Source organism: Lissotriton vulgaris, chromosome 1_2 (assembly GCF_964263255.1).
Source record: "Lissotriton vulgaris chromosome 1_2, aLisVul1.2, whole genome shotgun sequence".
NCBI lineage: Eukaryota > Metazoa > Chordata > Amphibia > Caudata > Salamandridae > Lissotriton > Lissotriton vulgaris.
In genome coordinates, this window is record NC_141686.1 from 19,883,871 (window position 1) to 19,907,720 (window position 23,850).

General features: G+C 44.4%; 1 protein-coding gene across 2 annotated transcripts in view; it reads left to right on the top strand.

Moving 5' to 3' along the window:
• The window catches only part of FBLN1 (fibulin 1), a 911,174-nt gene that overhangs the window by 401,600 nt on the left and 485,724 nt on the right, over positions 1 to 23,850 (top strand). Inside the window, exon 15 of one of the 2 annotated variants that reach the window (XM_086952749.1) lies at positions 7,091 to 7,726. The exons of the other annotated variant lie outside the window; for it this stretch is intronic. Coding sequence (XP_086808875.1) covers positions 7,091 to 7,442 — 352 coding nt within the window. The 3' untranslated portion in view covers positions 7,443 to 7,726. Of the gene's footprint in view, positions 1 to 7,090; positions 7,727 to 23,850 lie in introns of those variants that run through there. 2 annotated transcript variants of the gene reach the window in all.

Consider the following 23,850-nt stretch of genomic DNA (forward strand, 5'->3'; position numbering starts at 1 on the left):
TCCTTAGACCAACCAACTCTCTCCAATCGATGTACATTCAGAGTGGGAGGAATATGCTTCCGGAGTCCAGCGATCAGACTTTAAATGTTTTTTTTTTTAAAACATATTTTATTGGCATTTTTTAAATCAACATTTCTCATACATGTTCAAATTCAATGACGGATCGTCCGTAAAGTCCTCTTGAGTGTCCAGCCCAACCGGGCATCATGCCTCCTCGCTATTCCTCCTTCCGTCCTGAGCCTGCCTAGCCCCCTATGCAGTGAGATCAATATGTGATTTTCCGCAACATGAACCCCTCAACAATTTCCCCCTCCCGCAGGACCCCCCCCCTCCCCTGCTGCTGCCAACCAACCTGCCAAGCTACCTCCCCCTGTATACGTGCCCTGGGTCTCTGCCATCGCTGCTTTTGCCATGTGTCGTGTGTAGGGAATTCACCATGTACGTGGATGCTAGGGTGCTATGGCCCTGTATTTTGCCCCCACCCCAGCCCCCCCGTGATCCAGTCCCCCAGGGCTAGCCAGTTGAGACCCCCTGTGGCGTGCTAGGCGTAGACTCCCGGTCCTCCTTCAGATCATCCACCAACTCCCCTCAGGCCTCGCCCTCTCCCGTCACCCTATGCCTCGTTTTGCATTCCGAAGCAATATTCTATGTTCACAACTTGCCCACTTCACAAGCTCCCTTTTCCAGTTGCCTATCCCTGGACCTGCCGGGGCCTTCCACTTGCTAGTGAATTCTTGCTTTCAGAATTTAAATGATAAAGTGGGAGGATTTGTGATTATATATATTTCTGATTTGAGAAATACGTTTTTTGCTCTATAACTATCGAATACTTAAATGGTTTATCTATATAGTGATACTGAAATATGGATCTATATCTCTGTGTAGTATTAATGCAGATGTGCAGTGTAATATGCTGTTTATTACAATTGTTGAGTGGAGAAGGGGGTATGACTGTCGACCGTATTATGCACTGTGAATCTGCATATATAGCTTGTGCATGGTATGTTTTTTTCAAATGCATTTGTTTTAACAAATGTATTTAACCCAAAATAGAACCAAGGGGTTAAATGTGTGTAGGTAGGTAAAATCGCGCTCAAGAGATATTTTGACTTATAGGAGTGTTGTTTTCATGTGAAAAGTAATTGTTCCCCAAAAATCCAGAAGGCTGTAATAAGTGTTTTTTTCGTTTCACTTTTAATATACTTTGATAATAAACTTGAATTTGACGATTGAGTTGTAGTAATGTGAACTATATATGTAGTGCTTAATTTTTAAAAGAAAGAGTGCTGATGCTGGAAACTCTGGTCAGAAGCCTACGGCCATTGCAACTAAACATTGGCGTGCCAAATACCCTGGCTGGTAGTTTTAACTCCACTTTATACCTCTTTAATCCACTGTCAGACGCTGCTGCCTCCTTATCTCACTCTAGCAGTTTCCTCTTTTCTCGCTTTGTGACACATTTTCTGTCTTTTTCTTCCTCCGTCTTTCTGATCTGTGTGTTTTCCCCTCTCTTCCTCTTGGTAAATATCTGGCGCAATAAAATAAGTGCTGATCCCCTAAAATAAGTGCTGGGAGCCCCTTACGCCAACCTCCGGCTCAAACTAAGCAATGCATAAATACAGAGAGAGAAAGAAAAAGTTTCGTACAAATACTAAAATGCCCTTGGCCTATACCTATCTATTATGATGGTTCTGTAAGGGAAGGGTGAGTGTAGCTTGCATTATGATCTGGGCGGTGCTGATCTTCGTTTGGATTTTCTTAAGAAGATTGTGAGGTAGACAGCTCTGTCCATTGATGGCAGAACTTGAAACGTGTTGTTTGCATGATCATTTAGAAAACAGAATGGTCATATGTACATTGTTGGTCTAGCCTTATGGTTAAAGTTTGAGGATACGGGTTCAGATTGTGAGTCGAGTTTGATGGCTTAATGGACTACTGCACCCACTGTAGGGCCTGTGTTGGTCGCAGGTTCAAATCCCGGCGGTACCACTCACGTTCATTCTTCTGAGGTCGATAAAATGAGTACCATTGAGTTGAGTAACAATAAACATCTGTTAATCAGCGCCATGATACCCTTCTGGACTAATGTGCTTTTTACAAATACACATGTTATTTTGTGTTAAGAGTGGGGGTTGAGGAGAGAAAGGAGTGAGTGGGGAGCGTTAGGGGAGCGTTAGGGATGAGAAGTTCTCTGACTGGTCAGATGCCTTGCTTAGGTAGAGTCGGCTTTAATGGAGTGAAATGAGGTGAAAGTAAAATGGTGGTTTCTAGAGCACGTGTTCAATGATAATCAATGGAGTTTTAGAGACAGTTTGAAAAGATTCATTTCCTGTGTGAGCCTAGAAAGATTAGTGACACTAGTTGTGAAAAGTATAGGGTTGCTTTCTACATTTGATATTTTTAATTTAAAATCATCCTGTGGCATGCTCGATGGTGCAATCGTGAATTCTGTTTTTGTCTTTGACTACAGATCTTATTTTGAGAATGATAACCAGTTGTGTAGACAGAGGTGATTTAATAGGTCATTATGAGTGGTTCCCTGGAAGGCTGTGCTGGAAAGACGCAGTACTGAAGGATAAAACGTATTATATTGTGTTTAAATGCAACCAAAACATTGGCCATAAAAAGATGGGACCTGATAATCTTAACTAGGCATTCGTTTAGTGAAAAGTCATGTAAAATACTTTTGAAATTCCAAACTATTTACTCTAATTAGTATTTTAGCAATGTCAAAGGTCCGCAATTTAAAAATGTTTTCTATTGTAAATGTACTACCTACCTACCCACTTGCCTTTTGAAATGTACCTGCTAACCTTTTCAAATTTAAGGAACTTAAGATTTGAGGGGTGGTTTTCCTTTCAAAAAAAGTGATAGATAATGATGTTACTTTTCCTGAGCATTTCTAAGGGGATAGCATTTCCAAATGTGGCCAAAAATCCTAAACTTATCCTTGGTTCATATTATCCGTCATGGACATCAGCGTGGGCCAGTCGTTACGCTTGCAATGAATGGTTTGCGCCTCCAGTAATACATCGCTTATATTGAAGCAAATCATTTGCCAACAGCCTAGCGGGTCCAGTGGGCCACCACTGGCCCAAATGATGGCACTGGTCCCCTAGTATCAGGTGGCATTATTTGAAATCCTTTCTCTGTTGGATCAGAAGCTGCTTCTGTCCTTCCAATTACTCTATACCGAGTTGAGTTCTCATCTCCTTAAACCAACCACCACAGCAGATTCATCTGATTATTTGTTGGAACCCTACAAGGATTTTCAACCCTCACGGGGCTGGGTATTTTTCTGGCAAGCTCACATGAATTTCAAGGGAAGCGGCCTAAACAATGCAGGCAGAGCCATGCGTGCCATTCCAATGCAAGCGCAATCATGCTTGCCTTAACATGCCTTAACCACGCATATGTGTGGCTTAGGCAGTGCGCGGTCTAAATGCTGGAATGAGCGGGTCTAAGAGCAGGAAGGATCGGGAGAGGACGCATAGACTTAAGTAAGACAGGGCCGGGTTTGGGGGGCATGGGAGGTTGTTTTAAGGGTTGGGATAATTTTTATGGCTCGGGGGTAGGGTAGTTTTAAGGGCTCCCGGGGTTGTGGTCGATTTTAGGGCTCAGGGTAGTGTTTGGAGCTGGAGGGGTCGGGGTCATTTTTGAGGCTGGTGGGGGGGGGGGGGGTTGGGTAGTTTTCAGGGCTTGAGGAGGGGGTCGCGGTTACAAGTATAGCTGTTCGTTCTGTAGGAAGGGATGCCTCTGGTCTTTACCGTCAATAGCAGATTGCATTTCTTACATTAGTTGCAAATTATTTTAACACTGCCTCTCAAAAGGAATAATAATTACACCATGTTTGTATATAGTGCTCAATTTCACAGTATGAACTTTCGAAGAGCTGTAAATACTACGACTTAATTTAAGTGGGGCCATTTTTATTATTCTGTGAAGTCTGTGACATTGAGATTGGTTCTCAAACTGAATGTTGAAGTACATAGTTTAGTACTACAGTAGTACTACACAAAATACTACAAACAGTAGTTCATAAATCTACGGCCAAGACCTCCACCTCTCCAATCCTTTCTGTGAGGAGATCTCTGTACACATAAGTATACTGCTTTGAGGTCAATGTGAGAGATGCCCTAGAGTGGTGAGAACATGTGCAATAATGACAAAAACGTGGGTCGCAGTAAGGCACATTTTTAAGGAGGGGTTTGAGAGGGTCATTCAGATGCAAAAACCACAGCAGCTCGCAAAATAAACTTCTAAAGTTGGTACAGCACTAAAAGTTACAAAATAAGTGTAAATGCACTTCAGCGCCACATTGGAGGGAGCCAACCACGACTCACAGCAACCACTGGTACTGCAGCACACTCCCGTAGAAAACAATGGAGGCTGGGAGTTAAAATAATAACCACAAGAATGAATTAATGTTAAATGAATTAACTCAGTTCAACATTTAAGTTACATTAAATATATTTTTAGAGATACAAAATGCTGTAATTGATTCTTTATTTAAATTAATTAATATATTTTCTAACTTAAATACATAACTTTTAACCACACAACAAAAATGAAATAAAAATGTTAGAAAAGGTGTGTAATTTCGTTTAAAATTAATATTTATAAATATAATTAATAGATGTACATAATTATTAAATTTAATACAGTTTTAATTTGGTCGGTTAATGTGTGGTAACATTTTTTTCATTAGTTCCATGTTAATAAATATTTTAAATTATTTTACATTGCTTTCAATAGTCTAAAATATTTTAAAAAAATCTTAAACCTTATTACATTTTGCTATATTTTCTCAAAGGGAGATCTCCACCAAAAGGTGAAAGGTTAGTAGTAGTAAGTTTACAATGGTATATTCTGCTGTAGGATGCGGTGAAAACCTGTAAATCTCCACTCGTAAATGGTAAACAGCGACAAATAGGAGAGTTACTCCTAGGTATCATATGAGATATACACATGAATAAATATACTCATGTATATTTACCTTCATGAACTGAGCCCATTATGTCCAGAATAGGAATTGGAGTACTAATGAAATGGCTATGGGACTCTTAAACCGACCTGCTTCATTTTACAAATATTAACCCTATTAACTTTGCTATGTGTGCGCTATTGGACTTGCTTAGTCTATTCCCCACCAAGGCTTTTACTCAAAAGTGTGAATGAACATGAAGCAAGTTGGGTATCAAAGATAGGCAGGGTGCAGTACACTCTATGCATGTCTTGCCCATCCCACCCCACTTTTTACATTCAACCAGTCTTTATGTCCTAGTAGTACTCTTGCCCATTAATGCTACTTCCAAGTTAAGATCTTTGGAGCTACTTGATCCCACCGCAACTTTGGATCGCCCACCCTCTCCCCCTGTAAGTTATCCCTCTCTAGGAAAATATAACCTAAATTCTGCTTACCCTTAAAAAGCCATCACCAGCCATGCATGTTTCACCTCGACCTTTGCCACGACCCATCTCTCAAACTGGCATCGTTTTGCCTGCACTTTGTGATCATTGACTCACTATGCTACCACATTGCTATAATAACCCTCCTTACACCCTTGATGTAGTACTCACACCAGTGTCTCACTTTACAGACAACAGTGAACTCTCACAATAATTTTGTACATCTTGCCACTTTTTCCCTCCTTATCATCACAGCTATGCCATGTGCAGCGTTTCTGTGAGAAGGCCTACACATGTTACCATAAATACAAACATTTGCTTCATGATGTGGCCCGAGAGTTGCAATTGTAGGTTTGAGCCTCACTGGAGCCAAAGATCACGTCCGCTGCTTTCTACTTCCAGTTCTGTATCAGAAAAAGAAAAAACGAGCCTCATCCTGCAAGTTGAGGGAAGGCTGTCCTAACACAGTCCAATCATGAATTAAAAAAAATATGTGGCTTGCACGGAAGGTTTTTCAGCGCCTTGGCTCATGTTGCATCTCTTAGGACCAAGCCTGACCCCTGGTTCGTCTCTACACATCAATTTGGTGACTTCTTTACCACTAGTTCCTCCTAAGGCTGGGGCTAGCCATTGGTGGCTGAGAATGAAGGGGGACAAATTAAATATTGTCCCATCTGAGCTATTTGTCTTCTAGCCTGAATGCCTTTTCATTCTTCATCACAAGCACACATTGGCATCTGCAAAAGATAACAGAGATCAAGACAAAAGCTCTTAGTAACTTTGTAATTGCAGCTATTTTTTTCTAAAACAAAGTTACCCAAAACAATGATTTTGAGTCCTATTGTTAGGAAACCTCCTAATTCTATTGAGAGGAATATGTGTTTAGCGCTATCTTCCCAGCCAACTCTCCCGGTTACGGCCAGTCAGTTGCTTGAATACTATTTTTATCCACGTTGTCCGTTTTCTGTTTTCTTTAATCCTCCTCATCTACCTTTATCATCACCCTGTCACAGCCTAGACAACTTGTGCAAATACAACATTTCGATCAAGCACATCATTTTATTTGGATTGTGCTTTATTCTGATGTTTTTTTCTAGCCACTCCCAACCCCAGTGTCACACGAGGAGAGCATGTTCTTCTAATATTTTAGTACTAATAATTGATTCAAGTGCAGTTGCTATACATACCATTTAGCAAAACTGAAAATCAAATAAATCAAACTCTCATGGGCTAAAGTTCAAGTTCTGATGTAAAGTGAGGATTTTGCATGCTGGTACCTAAGATATAGGGTTTATTCGGTGTTTTCAGCTGACAACCTTTGCGTTCAATAATTGAACATTCTGAACGAAGTCTTATAGGCAACATATTTTTACAAATCTGGCTCTTGAGGCAGCTTAATCAATTGATTGGACGTGCAGCTTATCAAAACTTTTTGCACAAGAGGTAGAAGGGTGTGATCTCTAGAGAGGCATAACTGAAGGTATCATTCTGCAACAGACTATTTTGGTTTTGTTGTTCTGATCTATTTTATGAGGAACTAAGGTGTTCAGCCTGCGTACTTTTGGTTTTTACAAAGAAAAACAAACTCTGACCAGGCAGCTTCCTCTGACATTGCACTGGCTGGCTTGCTTACATGTGCACTAATACACCTTTTTGTCTTGTGTTCTCACTTTTCTTGCAGCCACTGTGAGCGCTTGCCTTGTAATGAAAATGCGTGCCAGAGCCTGCCTTTGAGAATAACATATCACCAGCTCACTTTCCCCACCAACATCCAAGCGCCCACCGACATTTTCCGCATGGGTCCCTCCACTTCCGTCCCTGGGGATGACATCTTTCTATCCATCATCAGCGGGAACGAGGAGGGTTATTTCACCGCAAAAAAAGTGAACACCCACAGTGGTATTGTGACTCTAAATCGGCCAATCACAGAGCCCAAGGATATTCTACTAACCATTCAGATGCAACTTTCCCGTCACGGGATCGTCAGCACTTTCATTGCCAAACTCTCTCTCTTTGTAGCTGCTGAGCTTTAAGTACCACCTGGCTTCGTTTCACTGCTCATTGTTTCTTAGTTTTAATAAAGTTTTGAAGTTGTATTTTCACTTTTTGCATGCAGTACTTCCATTTTGTTTTGCACAATGGCCGCAGTATTGTGTTCCCTCTCACCCTCATTTTGTGAACTTCTGCTTCTTTTCCTGAATAGCCATTGTTTTTGACACTGTAAATCATGAATATATTAGTAAAAAATGTCAATCGCAGCAAATGTCGACAACGATTTTACAAGGGGTTTTGAAATTAAATGCTTCAAAACACAAAAGCGGGTTGACGTGTCCTGATGTTTGTATTTGACTTTTAAGGATGTTTTAAAAACAAAATTGCTATACTTTTTTGTGCTTTTTGCATAAAGATTCAAACATTCGTTTACTTTAATCATCAATTTCTTCATTACAGTCAATACCAAAAATGTAAATCTTTGAACAAACCCTATTCACCAGCTCCCCATCACACCCTCGGAGTTTTTGGTTTGTATGTTAAGATGTTGTTTTGCAGATGCACATTTCGTTCACGAGAGTCAGAGTACATCTTTTAGGAGGCTAATACAAATATCAGGTCACACTGAGTCTAAAAAAGAAGTAATCTTAGTAAAAGCTGAAGTAGCAGTTTTGTAGTGAAACATAAAAGACGAAAATCAATTTTCAGTGGAAATAGAAAAAATATCTCCCACATCTACATTAGAGCTATAGCTTGAAAAATCTAACATTCTTTGTGCATGTGACAGAGCACTGCTCTTTTAGTTGCTGCATTTTTAGTTCTCGTATGCTCTATCTGCATTAGCTCCCACATGCTTCAGCATTAGTCTGTGTTAGGCACTCTTAGTTTCTATACGCAGTTCTCCTCTATCTGTTCCAACTTTGGTTTAAAATGGTCTCCCTATTTATCATATTGTCAATCCCTTGAAATATCAGCAGCTGTTTTTCTTGGAGAAGTGTTGTCACTCTAGATTTGCTATCAGCCATAACGAAAGGTGCAGTGGATGGCAAGGATGCTGTTTGTGTGTCAGCTAGGGTTACACTTATGTCCCCTGTGGTCTTTAGCACCCACAAAAGTGGACATAGCATACCGCATAGCAAAGGACGAAGCCTGGGCACTCTGTGGCACTGTCTCTGATGGCAGGTGCGTCACTTAAAGTTCATCCATAGCTATGGCTGCAGTCTCTATGCTCCTGATTGTTAATGGTCTGCCCATTTTTTAATAAACCACATGTTCGAGGCATATGGGCTGCAGATGGTACATTTATGAATAGATCACCATCTGGTGTTGGGCTTGGATGATTGCACTTGTTTTTGTCTTGGAGAAGTCTTTTGTCGTCACGAAACTGGTGACTCCTCCTTTGGTTGCTAGTGCGCATGGGCATCGGCTCCATCCTTAGATTGTTTTTTTCTTTCATCGGGTTCGGATGAGGATCGAAGCGCTCCGGATCGACTTCGGGAACAAAGTGATATTTCGGCGCGTATTCCCTTTCCAATTCGACGGTATTGTTATTGAACGCAAGTTACTTCCATCTCCACGTGTTTCGACGTCAAACAACAAAAGCTACAACTTCTACGTCGACGAGACCGGGAGGCCTATCTCGACGTAGTCCAGCCCGGAGTCCATGGAAAGGACTCCATTCAAAAAATGTCCAACGTGTGGTGCTAAGTTCCCACACAAGGACTTACACGAGGTGTGTAATCTTTGCCTATCACCTGAACACGAATCCAGGGACTGTGAAGCCTGCGCAGCATTCTCCTCCAAGTCGACTATTAGAAACAGTTCGAGCCCGAAGACACGAAGTGTCGAGAATGCAGCCAGAGACAATCCCCGAGCTGTTCGAGGCCCAGCACCCAGAAGAAGAAGATGAAGAAGAAGATGAGGAGGAGTCGGGGTCGGAAGTGGACGAGTCTGATGTTGAAGAAATCGACGATCATCAAACCGTGAGTGACGACGTCCCTTTACCGAAAAACCGACCCCATTCGGTGTCGACCCCGCCTTCGAGCCCGGTCAGACTACCGAAAAAAGTTTCCGACGCCCCGCCTTCGGGCCCGGCAACAAAACCGAAACACTCGGCCTCCCACTATGTCAGATACGAGAAGCGATCGGCATCAACATCGACACCGAAGCTCCATACAAAGGAAGGCTCACAGTCGAAACATTCAATGTCGTAACCAAAACACGCTACGACGCCGAAGACTTACTCGACACCGAAAAAATCGGAATCAAACAAATTCTCGGTACCGAGAAAACAGAACACTGACGGTCAGAAGCAAAGGCACCTTTTGGAACCAAAAATTTCGGTACTGACACAGGAGCATCAGACAGATCCAAAACAAAAGACTTTGTTTATCGATCCGCAAACTGGCAAGGTGGTGATCAAACTACCTAAAAAGAGGAAGAATGAACAGTTGGACGACAAAGCTCCTCCTACTAAAAAGAGAACAATGGGGACAAATACAACTCCTCCCCTTTCTCCTCAACCTACAGACACACCACCTTCTCCTCTTCCTCACACTCTGCCAGCTATTCCTCCACCTTCTACATCAAGACTATCTACACCTCAGACAAATGTAGAAAGTGATACAGGGGAGGGAGAAATTCATGGGGATGACGACACTGCCCCAGATGAAGCAGACCCATGGGAGGATTATAATGCAGGGTCAGATAACGATAACGACCCGAACTATATCCCTCAAAACCCTCACCACCTGATGATAATACAGGTTTTGCACAGCTAATTAATAGGGCAGCAAAATACCACAAGGTAGATTTACACAAGGAACCTCAAATAGAGGATTTCTTTATAGAAACACTACCTGCTGCACAAAGAACATCAGGAACACTACCTATGCTTAAGGGTCTTCTCAATCACACAGCTGACATATTCAAAGATCCTGTGAGGGCTAGGGTATTAACCCAAGAATTGATAAAAAATATAATGCAGCCCCAAAGGACCCAATATTTATCAGGGGACAGGTTCCTCTCGACTCGCTAGTAGTCACAAACGCTCGTAAGAGAGCAAACTCATTAACTACAGGAGAAGCTCCTCCTCCTGATAAGGAGTCCAAGTTAATAGATGCGTCTGGCAAAAGAGTAGCATCCCAAGCGGCAAACGGTTGGCTCATAGCTAATACAAAGCGCTTCTTGCACGCTATGATAGAGCTCATTATGATGAGTTAAAAAAACTCATTACATATCTCCCTAAGGAACATCAAAAAAGGGCAGATCAGCTTATACAGGAAGGGAAGATAATAACGAACACTTCCATTAAATGTGCTTAAGACGCAGCAGACACTGCAGCAAGATCCATCAACACCAGTATCATGTTAAGAAGACATGCATAGCTCAGAGTCTCAGGGTTCAAACAAGAAGTACAAACATCATTATTGAACCAGCCTTTTGATGAAAAAACACTTTTTGGCTCTCGTACAGATGAGACGTTAGAAAAAATGAAAAAAGACACGGAAACGGCTAAATCAATGGGAGCATTGCAACAGCCAAGTCAAAGGGGTTCCTTTTGTAGGTCCACCTATAGAGGCGGGTCAAAGAATACAGGCACAAACCAGCAATCTACCTCTTTTACACCAACATCACCCAGAGGTGATTCAAGTGGCAGTTACAGAGGTAGCAACAACAAGGGTGGAGGTCGCGGAAATAACAACCGCAACTCCCCAACCACAAAACAGTGACTTCATACAACTCCCCCCAGACCATATAACACCGGTCGGGGGACGTCTATCACAGTTCCTACCTGCCTGGGAAAACATCACATCAGACAGGTGGGTGAGACAAATTATCCAACATGGTTATTGCCTAGAACTCACAGCTACCCCACCAAACATCCCCCCCAAACAGCGTCCAATGAGTCAAGATCATCTAACATTGTTAAAACAGGAAGTACTATCACTGCTACAAAAGTATGCTATAGAAAAGGTTCCACAACATCAACAAGGAACAGGGGTATACTCTCTATACTTCCTAATTCCCCCAAAAGACGGGTCTCTAAGGCCAATACTAGACCTCAGACCTCTCCATGCATACATAAATTCGGAACATTTCCACATGGTCACGCTCCAACAAGTACTTCCTTTACTGAAGAAAGGGGATTTTCTTTCTACACTGGATCTAAAAGATGCTTACTTTAATATCCCAATTCACAAAGCCCACAGAAAATATCTCAGGTTTGTTGTGGAAGGACAACATTATCAGTTCAAAGTCCTTCCGTTTGGGGTCACAACAGCACCAAGGGTGTTCACAAAATGCCTAGCAGTGGTTGCAGCACACCTAAGAAGACAACAAATACATGTCTTCCCTTACTTGGATGATTGGCTAATAAAAGCCAAATCACAAGAAGAATGTCTTCAAAACACACAAAGGACCATTCAGTTGCTGCACCAGCTAGGGTTTACGGTGAACTACACAAAATCCCACCTGCAACCAAACAAAATTCAACAATATCTAGGGTCTACTATAGACACAGAAAGAGCCAAAGTATACCCCAATCCAATCCGGATACAAACAATGCTCACGCTGATCCAAAGATTTCAACCGCAACACTCACTAACAGCCCGAGTGTTCATGCAGTTATTAGGGATGATGTCCTCTTGCATACTGCTAATACCATATGCCAGACTACAAATGCGTCCGCTGCAGGAATGTCTAGCAACACAGTGGAATCAGGCTCGAGGTCAGATTACAGATCTGGTGTTGGTAGACGACCGCACACATTGCTCTCTGAAGTGGTGGAACACAACAAACATTTCCAAGGGGCGGTCGTTCCAAGAACCGATTCCACAGGTGATAATAACAGCGGATGCATCGCTCGCCGGATGGGGAGCGCATATGGACAAATATACAGTGCAGGGAAGATGGAGTGTACAGCAAAAAAGGCTGCACATCAATTATCTAGAACTACTAGCAGTGTTCCTAGCATTAAAAGCTTTTCAAATGCACATTCTCAACAAAGCAGTCCTGGTCAGAACAGACAACATGACAGCTATGTATTATATTCTAAAACAGGGGGACACACACTCTCTCCAACTATCCAGACTAGCGCAGGACATTTGGAGATGGGCCATTCCTCAAAAGATCTATCTGTTAGCCGAACACCTACCAGGAGTTCAAAATCAGATAGCAGACATCTTAAGCAGAGAGTCAGAACAAATACACGAATGGGAACTGCGCGACCAAAAACTGCAGCCATTCTTCCAAAGATGGGGACAACCAGAAACAGATCTATTTGCCACCCATCAGAACGCAAAATGCCAAAACTTCGCATCCAGGTACCCACACCACCTGTCGCAGGGCAATGCGTTCTGGATAAATTGGTCCAACAAATTTGCATACGCTTTTCCCCCTCTCCCACATTAGTGCAGGGGTCTCCAAACCGGTCCTGGAGGGCCTGATCCATGCCAGATTTTTAAAATGACTACATGTATTTCAATGGGGATATCCCAAAAATCTGGCATGGATCTGGCCCTCCAGGACCGGTTTGGAGACCCCTGCATTAGTGGTTCGAAAACTGCAACAACATTCAATGACAATGATACTAGTAGCACCCACGTGGGCACTACAGCCGTGGTTCACCACGCTACTGCAACTCTCACAGGTGCCACATCAAAAGTTAGAAATATTACCCATGCACCTTACACAGAACCATGGAGAAATATTGCACCCAGATCCCAAACAATTGAACCTAGCGATCTGGCTCCTGAGGCCATAGAATTTGGATACTTAAATTTACCTCCAAACTGTATGGAAATCATCAAGCAAGCAAGACGTCCTACCACCAGAGCATGCTATGCAGCAAAGTGGAAGAGGTTTGCTGTATACTGTAACAGTAACAACATCAACCCTCTGGACGCATCCACTAAAGAGATTATTTGCTATTTACTACACTTACAGCAATGTAACATTGCTTACACATCTATTAGAGTACATCTTGCAGCTATAGCAGCGTACCTACAAAACAGGCAACATCTATCCCTGTTCAAAGTGCCAGCAATAAAAGCTTTTATGGAAACCGGTCCTAGAGGGCCTGATCCATGCCAGATTTTTAAAATGACTACATGTATCTCAATGGGGATATCCCAAAAATATGGCATGGATCCGGCCCTCCAGGACGGGTTTGGAGACCCCTGCATTAGTGGTGCGAAAACTGCAACAACATTCAATGACAATGATACTAGTAGCACCCACGTGGGCACGACAGCCATGGTTTACCACGCTACTGCAACTCTCACAGGTGCCACATCAAACGTTAGAAATATTACCCATGCACCTTACACAGAACCATGCATAAATAATGCACCCAGATCCCAAACAATTGAACCTAGCGATCTGGCTCCTGAGGTCATAGAATTTGGATACTTAAATTTACCCCCAGACTGTATGGAAATCATCAAGCAAGCAAGACGTCCTACCACCAGAGCATGCTATGCTGCAAAGTGGAAGAGGTTTGCTGTATACTGTAACAGTAACATCATCAACCCTCTGGACGCATCCACTAAAGAGATTATTTGCTATTTACTACACTTACAGCACTGTAACATTGCTTACACATCTATTAGAGTACATCTTGCAGCTATAGCAGAGTACCTACAAAACAGGCAACATCTATCCCTGTTCAAAGTGCCAGCAATAAAAGCTTTCATGGAAGGCCTCAAAAGAATCATTCCACCATGACTACCGCCTTCTCCGGTCTGGAATCTCAACATAGTACTCACCAGACTAATGGGACCGCCTTTCGAACCTATGCATAGGTGTGAAATACAATTCCTTACATGGAAGGTAGCCTTTCTTATAGCCATTACTTCACTCAGAAGAGTAAGTGAAATACAGGCATTTACAATACAAGAACCATTCCTACATTTACACCAAAATAAAGTGGTTCTTAGAACAAACCCAAAATTCTTGCCTAAAGTAATTTCAGCATTCCACATCAATCAACCAGTGGAGCTACCAGTCTTCTTTCCAAATCCACAGGGCCCTACATACATTAGATGTCAGAAGGGCAATATTGTACTACATAGATAGAACATAAACTTTCAGAAAAACCAAACAACTATTTGTAGCGTTTTCTCCAACACATAAGGGCAATCCTATCTCTAAAGCAGGCATTGCCAGGTGGATTCTAAAATGTTTACAAATATGTTACATAAAAGCAAAAAGGACATTAACTGTTCCTCCTAGAGCCCACTCTATACGTAAACTAGGGGCATCTATGGCATTCTTAGGAAACATTCCTCTAGATGACATATGCAAAGCAGCAACCTGGGTTACACCGCATACCTTCACAAAACACTACTGTGTAGATGTGCAGGCGACACAACAGGCTAGAGTGGGCCAAGCTGTACTAAAAACCTTATTTCAAACTGTTGCAACAGACACTGGTGACCACAGCTAGGGAGGTAACTGCTGTATAGTCTATTCATAAATGTACCATCTGCAGCCCATATGCCTCGAACGGAATATGCTACTTACCAGTGTGCATCTGTTCTTGGCATAGAGGGCTGCTTAATGGTACATGCCCTCCCAGCCTCCCCGGAAACCTGTGTCTGTTCCAACACTATCTTATTTAGATACACTTACATGGGCATTTCTATCTGTATTCTATCATACTTCTCCATCTAACCCTACTATGGCAAAACAATCTAAGGATGGAGCCGATGCCCATGCGCACTAGCAACCAAAGGAGGAGTCACCATTCTCGTGACGACAAAAGACTTCTCCAAGACAAAAACAAGTGCAATCATCCGAGCCCAACACCAGATGGCGATCTATTCATAAATGTACCACTCTGCAGCCCTCTATGCCAAGAACAGATGCTCACTGGTAAGTAGCATATTCCTTCTAGTGATTTTACCATGAAAACAAAGCAAACCAGCAAAAACTTCAGCAGTATGCAATCATCACAAGCAGATATAAACATCTCGTGCCCTGTAACTCACTGTACCGGATCTTTTTATGCTTATGGGTACACCCATGGGCAGTATATACTGGTTTCTCCAGTTTCGTGTACCAATCCATAGCTGCTTGCCTCGCTGCTACCAAGGGTGGGGCTGATGAGTTCCAAAACGAGCTATGGTCCTCTTAGCCATCAACGTCCCCAGACCGACCAACAGGTAATCACTCCTTCAACCCCCCCCCCCCCCCCCCCCCATCTTCAGTCAGGCCAATAAGGACAATACGAGGAGAAAAGTCAATCGGGAGGTGCAATATACATGAGTCTGGAGGACCTTGGCCCAGAACCTCTTTATCACCAGACAGGACCATATCACATGAAAAAGTCTGCGGCGTCCATGTGGCACCTAGAGCATATGGATTTTGGCCGCCAAGCCCCGCATGCTAGACCTTCAGTGATGTCAAGTATTTGATGTGTAAAAAAATTGAGTTGGATCAAACGGAACCTAAACAATATCACCAAATCTCCAGGTGCCATAAAAGCTTCCCTCCACTCACTGTCTTTCAGGGAACCCACCCCCGATTCCCACTGGGTCTTCAGAGGGGCAAAAAGTCTGGTGAATTATGGACAAGGGAGTGATAGAAACTAGAAATACCCCCTGCTTCAGGGGACTTATGAGCAATTTGTCCTCTAGGTGCCTACATTCGGGCGCCTCGCCAATAAGATCATGATGGGCTGCCAAGGCATGGCGGAGCTGTAAAAACCTGAAGAACTGGGACCGGTTTAGATAAAAGTTAGTCTGCACATTCTGAAAGTACATCATATTTGCACCCTGCCACATGTCCCCCAGCTGGGAGATGCCTATGAGGTCCTATTGGGCGAATCCTACAAAGCGAGCCAGGTGATGCAGCCAATTGCCCCTCCAGAGGAGTTTATGCGGATGTATGATGTTACCACGCGATCAAAATGATCGTGGTACATCACAATGCAGCTTTTACAACGCAAGTCATTACCACGACTTGCGCTGTAGGGTGCTGGACCTAGGAATAGTATAATTTACTATTCCAACTCCAGCCTATGTACAGTAGGGAAGGTGTTGGAATAGTAAATCTACTATTCCTTAGTCTAGAGCACCCTCCATTGCAAGTCGTGGTAATGACTTGCGTTTTAAAATCTGCGTTGTGATGGCACTGCGGTGTTTTGACCGCGTAGTAAAGGTTGTTTACCGTTTATGCAGCTTGACCCTACCCATCCACCCAGTACACCGCAGTGCTGATCTCCACATCAGGAATACCGATCTAGTAAGGCGGGCAGGGCACGAGGGATGGGGGTTCCATACAGCCGGTCTATGGTAGTGTCCCAGGTCATAGATATCCGTTCGATCCTGTAGGCCGGGTCATCCCTCCCACCATGGAGCCAGTCACTGAGGACCACCAACTGAGAATACCGGTAGTAGAGTTGCAGGTTTGCCGCTGCCAACCCCCCATCAAGAGTAGACTGCACACACTTTCCAAACGCGATGCGAGGCGCCAGACTGGCCAAAGGAAGGAGCACACATTGGAATGTATCCAGGTGAAGCAGCGTTTGGGCAGAGGGTGGGGAAAATTCTGCAGAACCATGGTAAGATCATCATTTTGAACACAGCCACCATCCCCAGTAGGTTAAGTGGCAGACGGGCCCATCTAGCCAAATTTCTCCGTATTTTATGGCCACACGAAGTCAAGTTAAGAGACCAAGTGAACGTTGGGAGTACAGAGCTGTATATGCCTAAGTAGAGGAAGCTCAATCTATGGATCGATGGCAAAGAATGTCAAGAGGGGCCAGTCAAGGTAACCAAAAGAGATTTGGACTAAGTGACCAGAAGGCCGGAGGCCCGCCTTTATTGTTGCAGCATCTAGAGCACTCTGGGCCCAGTAGTCGCAGGGCAGACACAAAAGGCAGCACATATTCTGCATGTGCAGCTATCCGATCTTTGATGTCTTCCCCGTATCAAAATCCCTGGGCCTGGACGTCGTTTTGCACCAATGATTCCAACGGCTCCATCACCAAGATGAAAAGGAGGGCAACAAAGGACATCCCTGCTTGCAACTGGTTTGTATCGGGACAGTTAACATGCACATGTATGGTTGGGTATGCATGCAACATGCAGACATAGGATATAAAGGGCTGCCTGAAGCATTCCGGGGAATCCCAGAGGAGGTCCCAGTCAAGGGAATCGCACTCTTTTTCGAAATCAATGAGTAAAAAGCATTGGACCCTGCAAGGCATTTTTAATAGGCCACAAACACCTGCAGTCCATGACTGCAGTGGCATGTGCTATGTTGGGGCATAAAGCAACATTTGTCCGGATAAATCAGTTGAGATATGGCCTTATGGATCTTGCTGGCCAGGACTTTGGCATAGATCTGGAACTCACTGTTTATAAGGGAAATCAGGCAATGGGTGCAATCGTCTGGTGGGCTCCCCGCCTTGTGAAGAACTATGGTTGTCACCACATTAATCCCGTCTGGGAACTGACCCTTAGCAATGGCATTGTTGTACGCAGCCAGCAAATGGGAAAGCAGGGGCTGGCGGATTATCTGAGAATATTCAACCGGGAAGCCATCCGGGCCCGATGTTTAGACAGTATTCACATCAGAGAGGGATGCATTTATTTTGTCTTGGGTAACCGGTTGGTCCAACTCGGCCCTTACCAACAACGGTAGGCTGGCCAGGGGTAAGTCTGCAATCAAGGGGGTAAGAAATTCCCTGGGAGCCTTCACTTAATGTGCGTAGAGAGAGCGGTAGTAGTCCACAAACGCTTATGCTATGGTACAAGCGTCCACAATCTCTCACTGGCAGGGTCAACTATATTAGGTATCAGCCTGTCCACCGTATTCTGCATGGCTGGCTAGCCAATAGAGCAATTTACTAGATTTGTCCCCCCACTCATAAGCCCCACTTTGGGAAGCAATCCAGCTGGACCGCGTCTTGTCAAGGCAAAGCTGCCTCAGGGAGGCCTGATCGATCTCCACCTGACTGGGTTCAGTTTCAGCCGAGCCTGCGTACTCCTCCGTGCAGGCAAGGTGAGCCTCTAGTTCTGTCACTTGATAGAGCTTCCACCTATAGGGCGCTCGAAGTTGCAAACGAGTGACACCTCATATATATGGTATGCTTGCTGCCCACAAAATCCATGGGGAGTCCATGGAGCCCGCAATGAGGGTGAGGTGAGTGTCCAGTTCCTGGGAGAGGAAGTCAGTAACCTCAGGAGTAGTCAGGCACCAAGCGTTCAGTCACCTCCAGAGAGAATGTAAGCACCAGTAGTAAGAAGCATTTCAGTGGCGGGAATAAGGAATAAGTCAGTCCGGGACTGTGTCTTATGTGCTGCAAATGCATGAGTGCATTGAAAAGTAGAGAGTAATCCTTCATCCACCAATGGAAAAGGGTTCTGTCAACAGAAAAACAAAGATTCCACCAGGTACCTTTACTTCATATTAAGATCCTCACTACTCACATCAATCAAACTTATTCACTCAACCACCTATTTTTTAAAACTTTGTTTGACAAGAATTTAATCATCTATCAAATGGGTTTTTAGAAAAAATACATCGCTTTTAATATGTTATACTACACGTATCATCTACATGTGAAATGGATACATAGAAACCTATTTTAGTATATGTGTTTGTTGATGAAGTCATATTGTTTTGTCCAGAAATATTCCTCCTGAAGATTTTCTGCTCATAATTGGTTTGTCACAAATATTCTATTTGAAGATTTTTTGTATTGTCATATTAAATGTTTTTAATATGTGAAGTTTATATTGAGAGAAATTCTCTTTTTTAGATGATACTGTTAGTATAGCATATTAAATGCTAAGTATTTTTACTAAAAGCCTGTGTGGTAGATAATTATATTGTTATCAAATAAAAAAATAAAAAATAGGTGGTTGATTTTCATTGATGTGAGTAGTGAGGATCTTGATGTAGAGTACCTGAAGGAATCTTTGTTTTTCTGATGTATGAGTGTATGTCACGTTCGGGTTACAGACACGCCACACCTCACAGAGCCTAAGTTAGGCTGTCCAATCTGCCAGTCGCCAGCTCAGGGACAGGGCTGCACCGGACCTCCTAGAGCAGACCCTGGAGTGTGAACTTGTCATGTTGAAATCTCCACCCAACACCGTGATGCCCCGTGAGAGACCCAGGAGCACGTCCTTAACCATCTCAAGTATGGGCCCCAGCAGTTGGGGGAAGGACATACATGCACAGTTATATGCCTGACCCACTTTCACACCTTCCACCATCTCATAGCTCACAAGGGGATATGACCTGCTGCAGGAGAACCCACAAGTTCACATTGGTGGGCCAACCCCCTGTAGCCCCTGGAGTGTCCTGCATGATGCACACTATCATACCCATAGAAAGCCAGGAATGGGCAGGGGGAGCCCAAAAGATGGGTCTCTTAGAGCATAAGGGTATCCGGAGACATGCGTCATGCAAACCCCAACACAGCACTATGTTTAATGGGGTCATTAAGGCCGTTGACACTCCATTTCATTATTTTCCATGATTTGAAGTACCGCCGTGATATAAGGCATCTGGCAAATTGGGGGCGAGACCCTTTCACCCAGGCTCCTTTAGCCGTCTCATGGGCACCTTGGGAGGCAATTAACTTTCAGAAAACAAGCAATGGGAGGAAAGACCCGGTGATCAGACTCGTGGACTATACTGCAAGAAAAACTGAGGCCAAAAGGGCCATAACCGCCCCATTACTTGGGTCCTCCACCTAGTTCATCCCTCTGGAAGCTGACTCAATAATTAGGATAATGGGTTGATGGCAAAGTAAGTCACATCAACTTACATGGTGAGTCCTCGATTCTGCCGGCCTGGTGCTGAATGTTGCCCCCCTGAGGAGGCAAACTTCCCAAGTGGGAGTGGGGAGTTACCCCCATGTGGGGCTCTCAGCTTTGACCACTCAGAGTTGACATCTTTGGTCGGGACTGTCCAACCCTGCGACAGAGGAGGCCGATGAGCCATGTCGAGTCCTCCTCCTGCGGGACTCCTCATGCTTGGTGTGACTCCGAGGATGAGCTCGGGCCACCTCGTGCCCTCCCTGAAGCAGGGAGTTCCAGGATGGCAGAGGGGAGCAGTATCGGGGCAGGTTTGCTATTCCATTACCCACTCCATCTCGGTAGTGTCAAAGAAGAAGGATTGCAAAGCTTGGAGCACTTTGAGGCAGGCTGGGAAAAGGAGCATATATTGGACATTCAGCTTCTGTTTGATTGCTTCAAATGATCTCCGCTGCTGCTGGCCAAGGCAAGTGTATTCAAGGGAAACGACAATCTTGGCTGAGTGAAATTGAGGTATCCCTCTCTCCCTGGTGGAGCGAAGGATGCTATCACGGTCCCGATAATTCTGGATTTTGGCAATAAGGGCTTCAAGGAGGAGCCTAGAGGGGTTACATTGGCTGCGATCTGAGGGCCGTCTTGATGATGAAGCACAGCAAGAGGGGCCCCTTCAGGATCCATGACAAGAACCATTGTTCCAAGAATGTCTTGGGGTCCCTCCTCTCAACCCCCTCTGGAAACCATACAAACCTCAAGTTTTGACAGGGTTGGTTTTCGCCATCCTCGGTACGATCCTCAAAGGTGTGGGAAGCCGTCATCAGGCGAGTGACCTCTGCCTTAAGGGCGTCATGATGTTCTCCAGTTCACATATTCGCCGCTCTACACCCAACACGCAGACATGCACCCCTTTTACCCCACAGGCAACATTCCACAAGTCTTGCCGTGGCAGTGCAATGTCAACCTCAACTACACCACTTTTAGTTTCCAGCACCAGCTGGCAGCCAGGAAAGCCATGTAGTATCTCTGAGGTGTCGGGGTGGGAGGGCAGGCCTTGATCTAGATTGCTGTCCCCACCATCCGATTTGGTGCCTTGGGTGGGGGGGCATAAACGTATTGATTTTCGTCTGTGCGAGGGTCAATGGGGGAACCACAGGTTCCATGCTGAGCTCCCTTGCGGCAGAAGGGCTGCAGCAGAATGATCCAGAGAGGGCCACAGTGAAGCACAGGCATAGACCATGCAGAGAAGTGGCTGTCCCACCAAATACGATCCACAACCTGCTTACTCAAGGACCTGTCCGCAGTCCTGGTAGCAAGAGCCAAGCAGTCAGAGTGAAGGCCACCACAGGGGCCCAGCTAGGCCTGGCCTGCCAGCATGGTAAGGTCCCGTGGCCCTGGCGGCAGGAACAGTCAAACCCATTGTGATCTCTTCCCCCACGGCTCCACCAGAACCAGGCCCCCAAGCAGCACCCCATGTTGTTTGGGGGGTACAAAATAGAAGAGGGTGCTCCAGTGGGACCTGCTACCCCCAGCTGTCAAGAGAGATGCGGATACGAGGGCCCCCAGCACCCCACCAACTGCCCAACGCCTCTGCACTCACCTCATGGCTCGCTGGCTCAGATTGAGAGACACTGTATCCAGAGACACAGGCCCTACTGCAGGCCCCAGACCCAGAAAGACACAGCGGTTCGCCTCTCTTCTGTCGAAGTCGAGCAGAAGCCAGCAGCTCTCAACCATGCGGCTCAAGTCGGACCACTATGTGACCCAACAAGAGTTCTCAAACAGACTTCTGGGCTCCACAGGGGCTTCCCAATGGCGACAGGGCTCACTCTGCAGCCCGGGTATGCCAGCAGCCAGGATGGCGTTGGAGTCTTCTGCAGAGGAGCTGGAAGCTCACAGAGGGACGACTGCCATCTTGGCTGTCCAGGCCACACCCCTGCACATTTTAAAACTATTTTTCACAAAATTTCGAACAAGATTTTTTATTCACTTCCACTAAGTTTATAGGGACTAGACTGTGTGAAGTAACTTCTTGGATAAATAAGCTTGAAACTTGTTAATTCTGGTACACAAATGATTTTTGAGAAATGAAAATAGTGGTTGATGCTACTGCTCCTCTGTTTGAAAGCTGTCTTATATGATCTCTTTTGACAACGCGATCCCCTTTCCTTTTCTCTCTTCTCTCCTCTTTCCCAAATTATAAAATCTTCTGATTTACATTTTTAAGCATTCTGATGTGTGCCTGTTTTTCCTACAGGGTTCCCTGAGAATTAATCCTGCAAATATTTGGATTTATGGAAAATAAAAATATACTGTGATAGGTTGGTGAGAGACCTTCAAAAGTACCACTCATACGGCTAGATGTACGACCGTTTTTTGCATCGCAAACGGGAAATCGGCCCATTTGCGACCGCAAAATGTGTCTGCCCTATTTAAAAACCCTATTTTGCGAGTCTTAACCTATTACCAACTCGCAAAATAGGGCTTGCGACTCACTATTAGGAAGGGGCATACCAAGGGCGTCCCTTCCAAATTATGACGCGCACTTCAATGTAAGATTGTTTTACAGCCGCAAAACACTCGCAGTTTACCAGCCATTTCAAATGGGTGGTAAGCCACTCGCAAAAGGGAATGGTTCCCCAGGGGACCCCTTCCCCTTTGTGACTGGTATTGAAAATATTTTTTAAGAGCAGGCATTGGTCCCACGGCCTACTCTAAGAAAATGAAACAGTAAAGCTTCATTTATCTTTTTTAAATGCATCCCATTTTCCTTTAAGGAAAATGGGCTGCATTTAATAATAAAAACTGCTTTATTTAAAGTTCTTTAAAGTTCTTCTGACTCCAGCAGGCCACCATCACTGGGAGTGCTAGCTATTCCCAATGGGGTCGCAAATTGCACTTGGCTCATGAATATTAATGAGACAAGCAATGTGCGACCCTATTAGGAATCACAAATAGTGTCTGAGTCACTGTTGGAACTTCCAATCGACTCGCAAATTGTAAGGGTCGTACATATGGCCCATAGTGTTTGGGCCTCAACCACACTGCTTTTCAATGCATTGCTTTTAACACCAGGACTTGCAAAGCTCTGATGGACCATAAAATGTAGTTCTCTGTGTTGAAGGCCCTTCTATGACGCTCAGTAAAAGAACCAAGTTAAACTTCAGCGACCCATCTTTGTTATCCATAGGATTAATTTGCAGTCCACAAGTAAGACGGGCGCAACCTAGATATCAAACCTTAGGACGGGGGCCTCTGCTTCTAAACGGAGAGGTAACTGTCCTAACACTGGAGTAAGTGACTCTCTGTCATTTAAGATGAGCTATTTCTCCCTCTCTGGATCCTGGGCAGTAAAGCAAACATAATTTGCCCTAAACAAGTTCACGGCATTTTTGCTAACTTTAAGAAGCAAAGGCACTATCACCACTACCAAAGTGAATGTTCCTATATGTCCCATCCTGTAGAAAACTCTCCCTAGACTCATTGGTACTGCTGTTCCTTTTCCTCTTGTGTTGAGCAGTTTTGGATCTAGGTGACCAATCTCTGTAGTAGGATCGCAGTTTCAAGAATAAAGTGGTAATGTAAACGAAAATCTGGAGTGTCAGGATCATAAGTGGAGGCGATCGAGGGGTGGATTTTCACAACTTGAGTGGTGGCAGGACTTTATAAGCACCTTAGG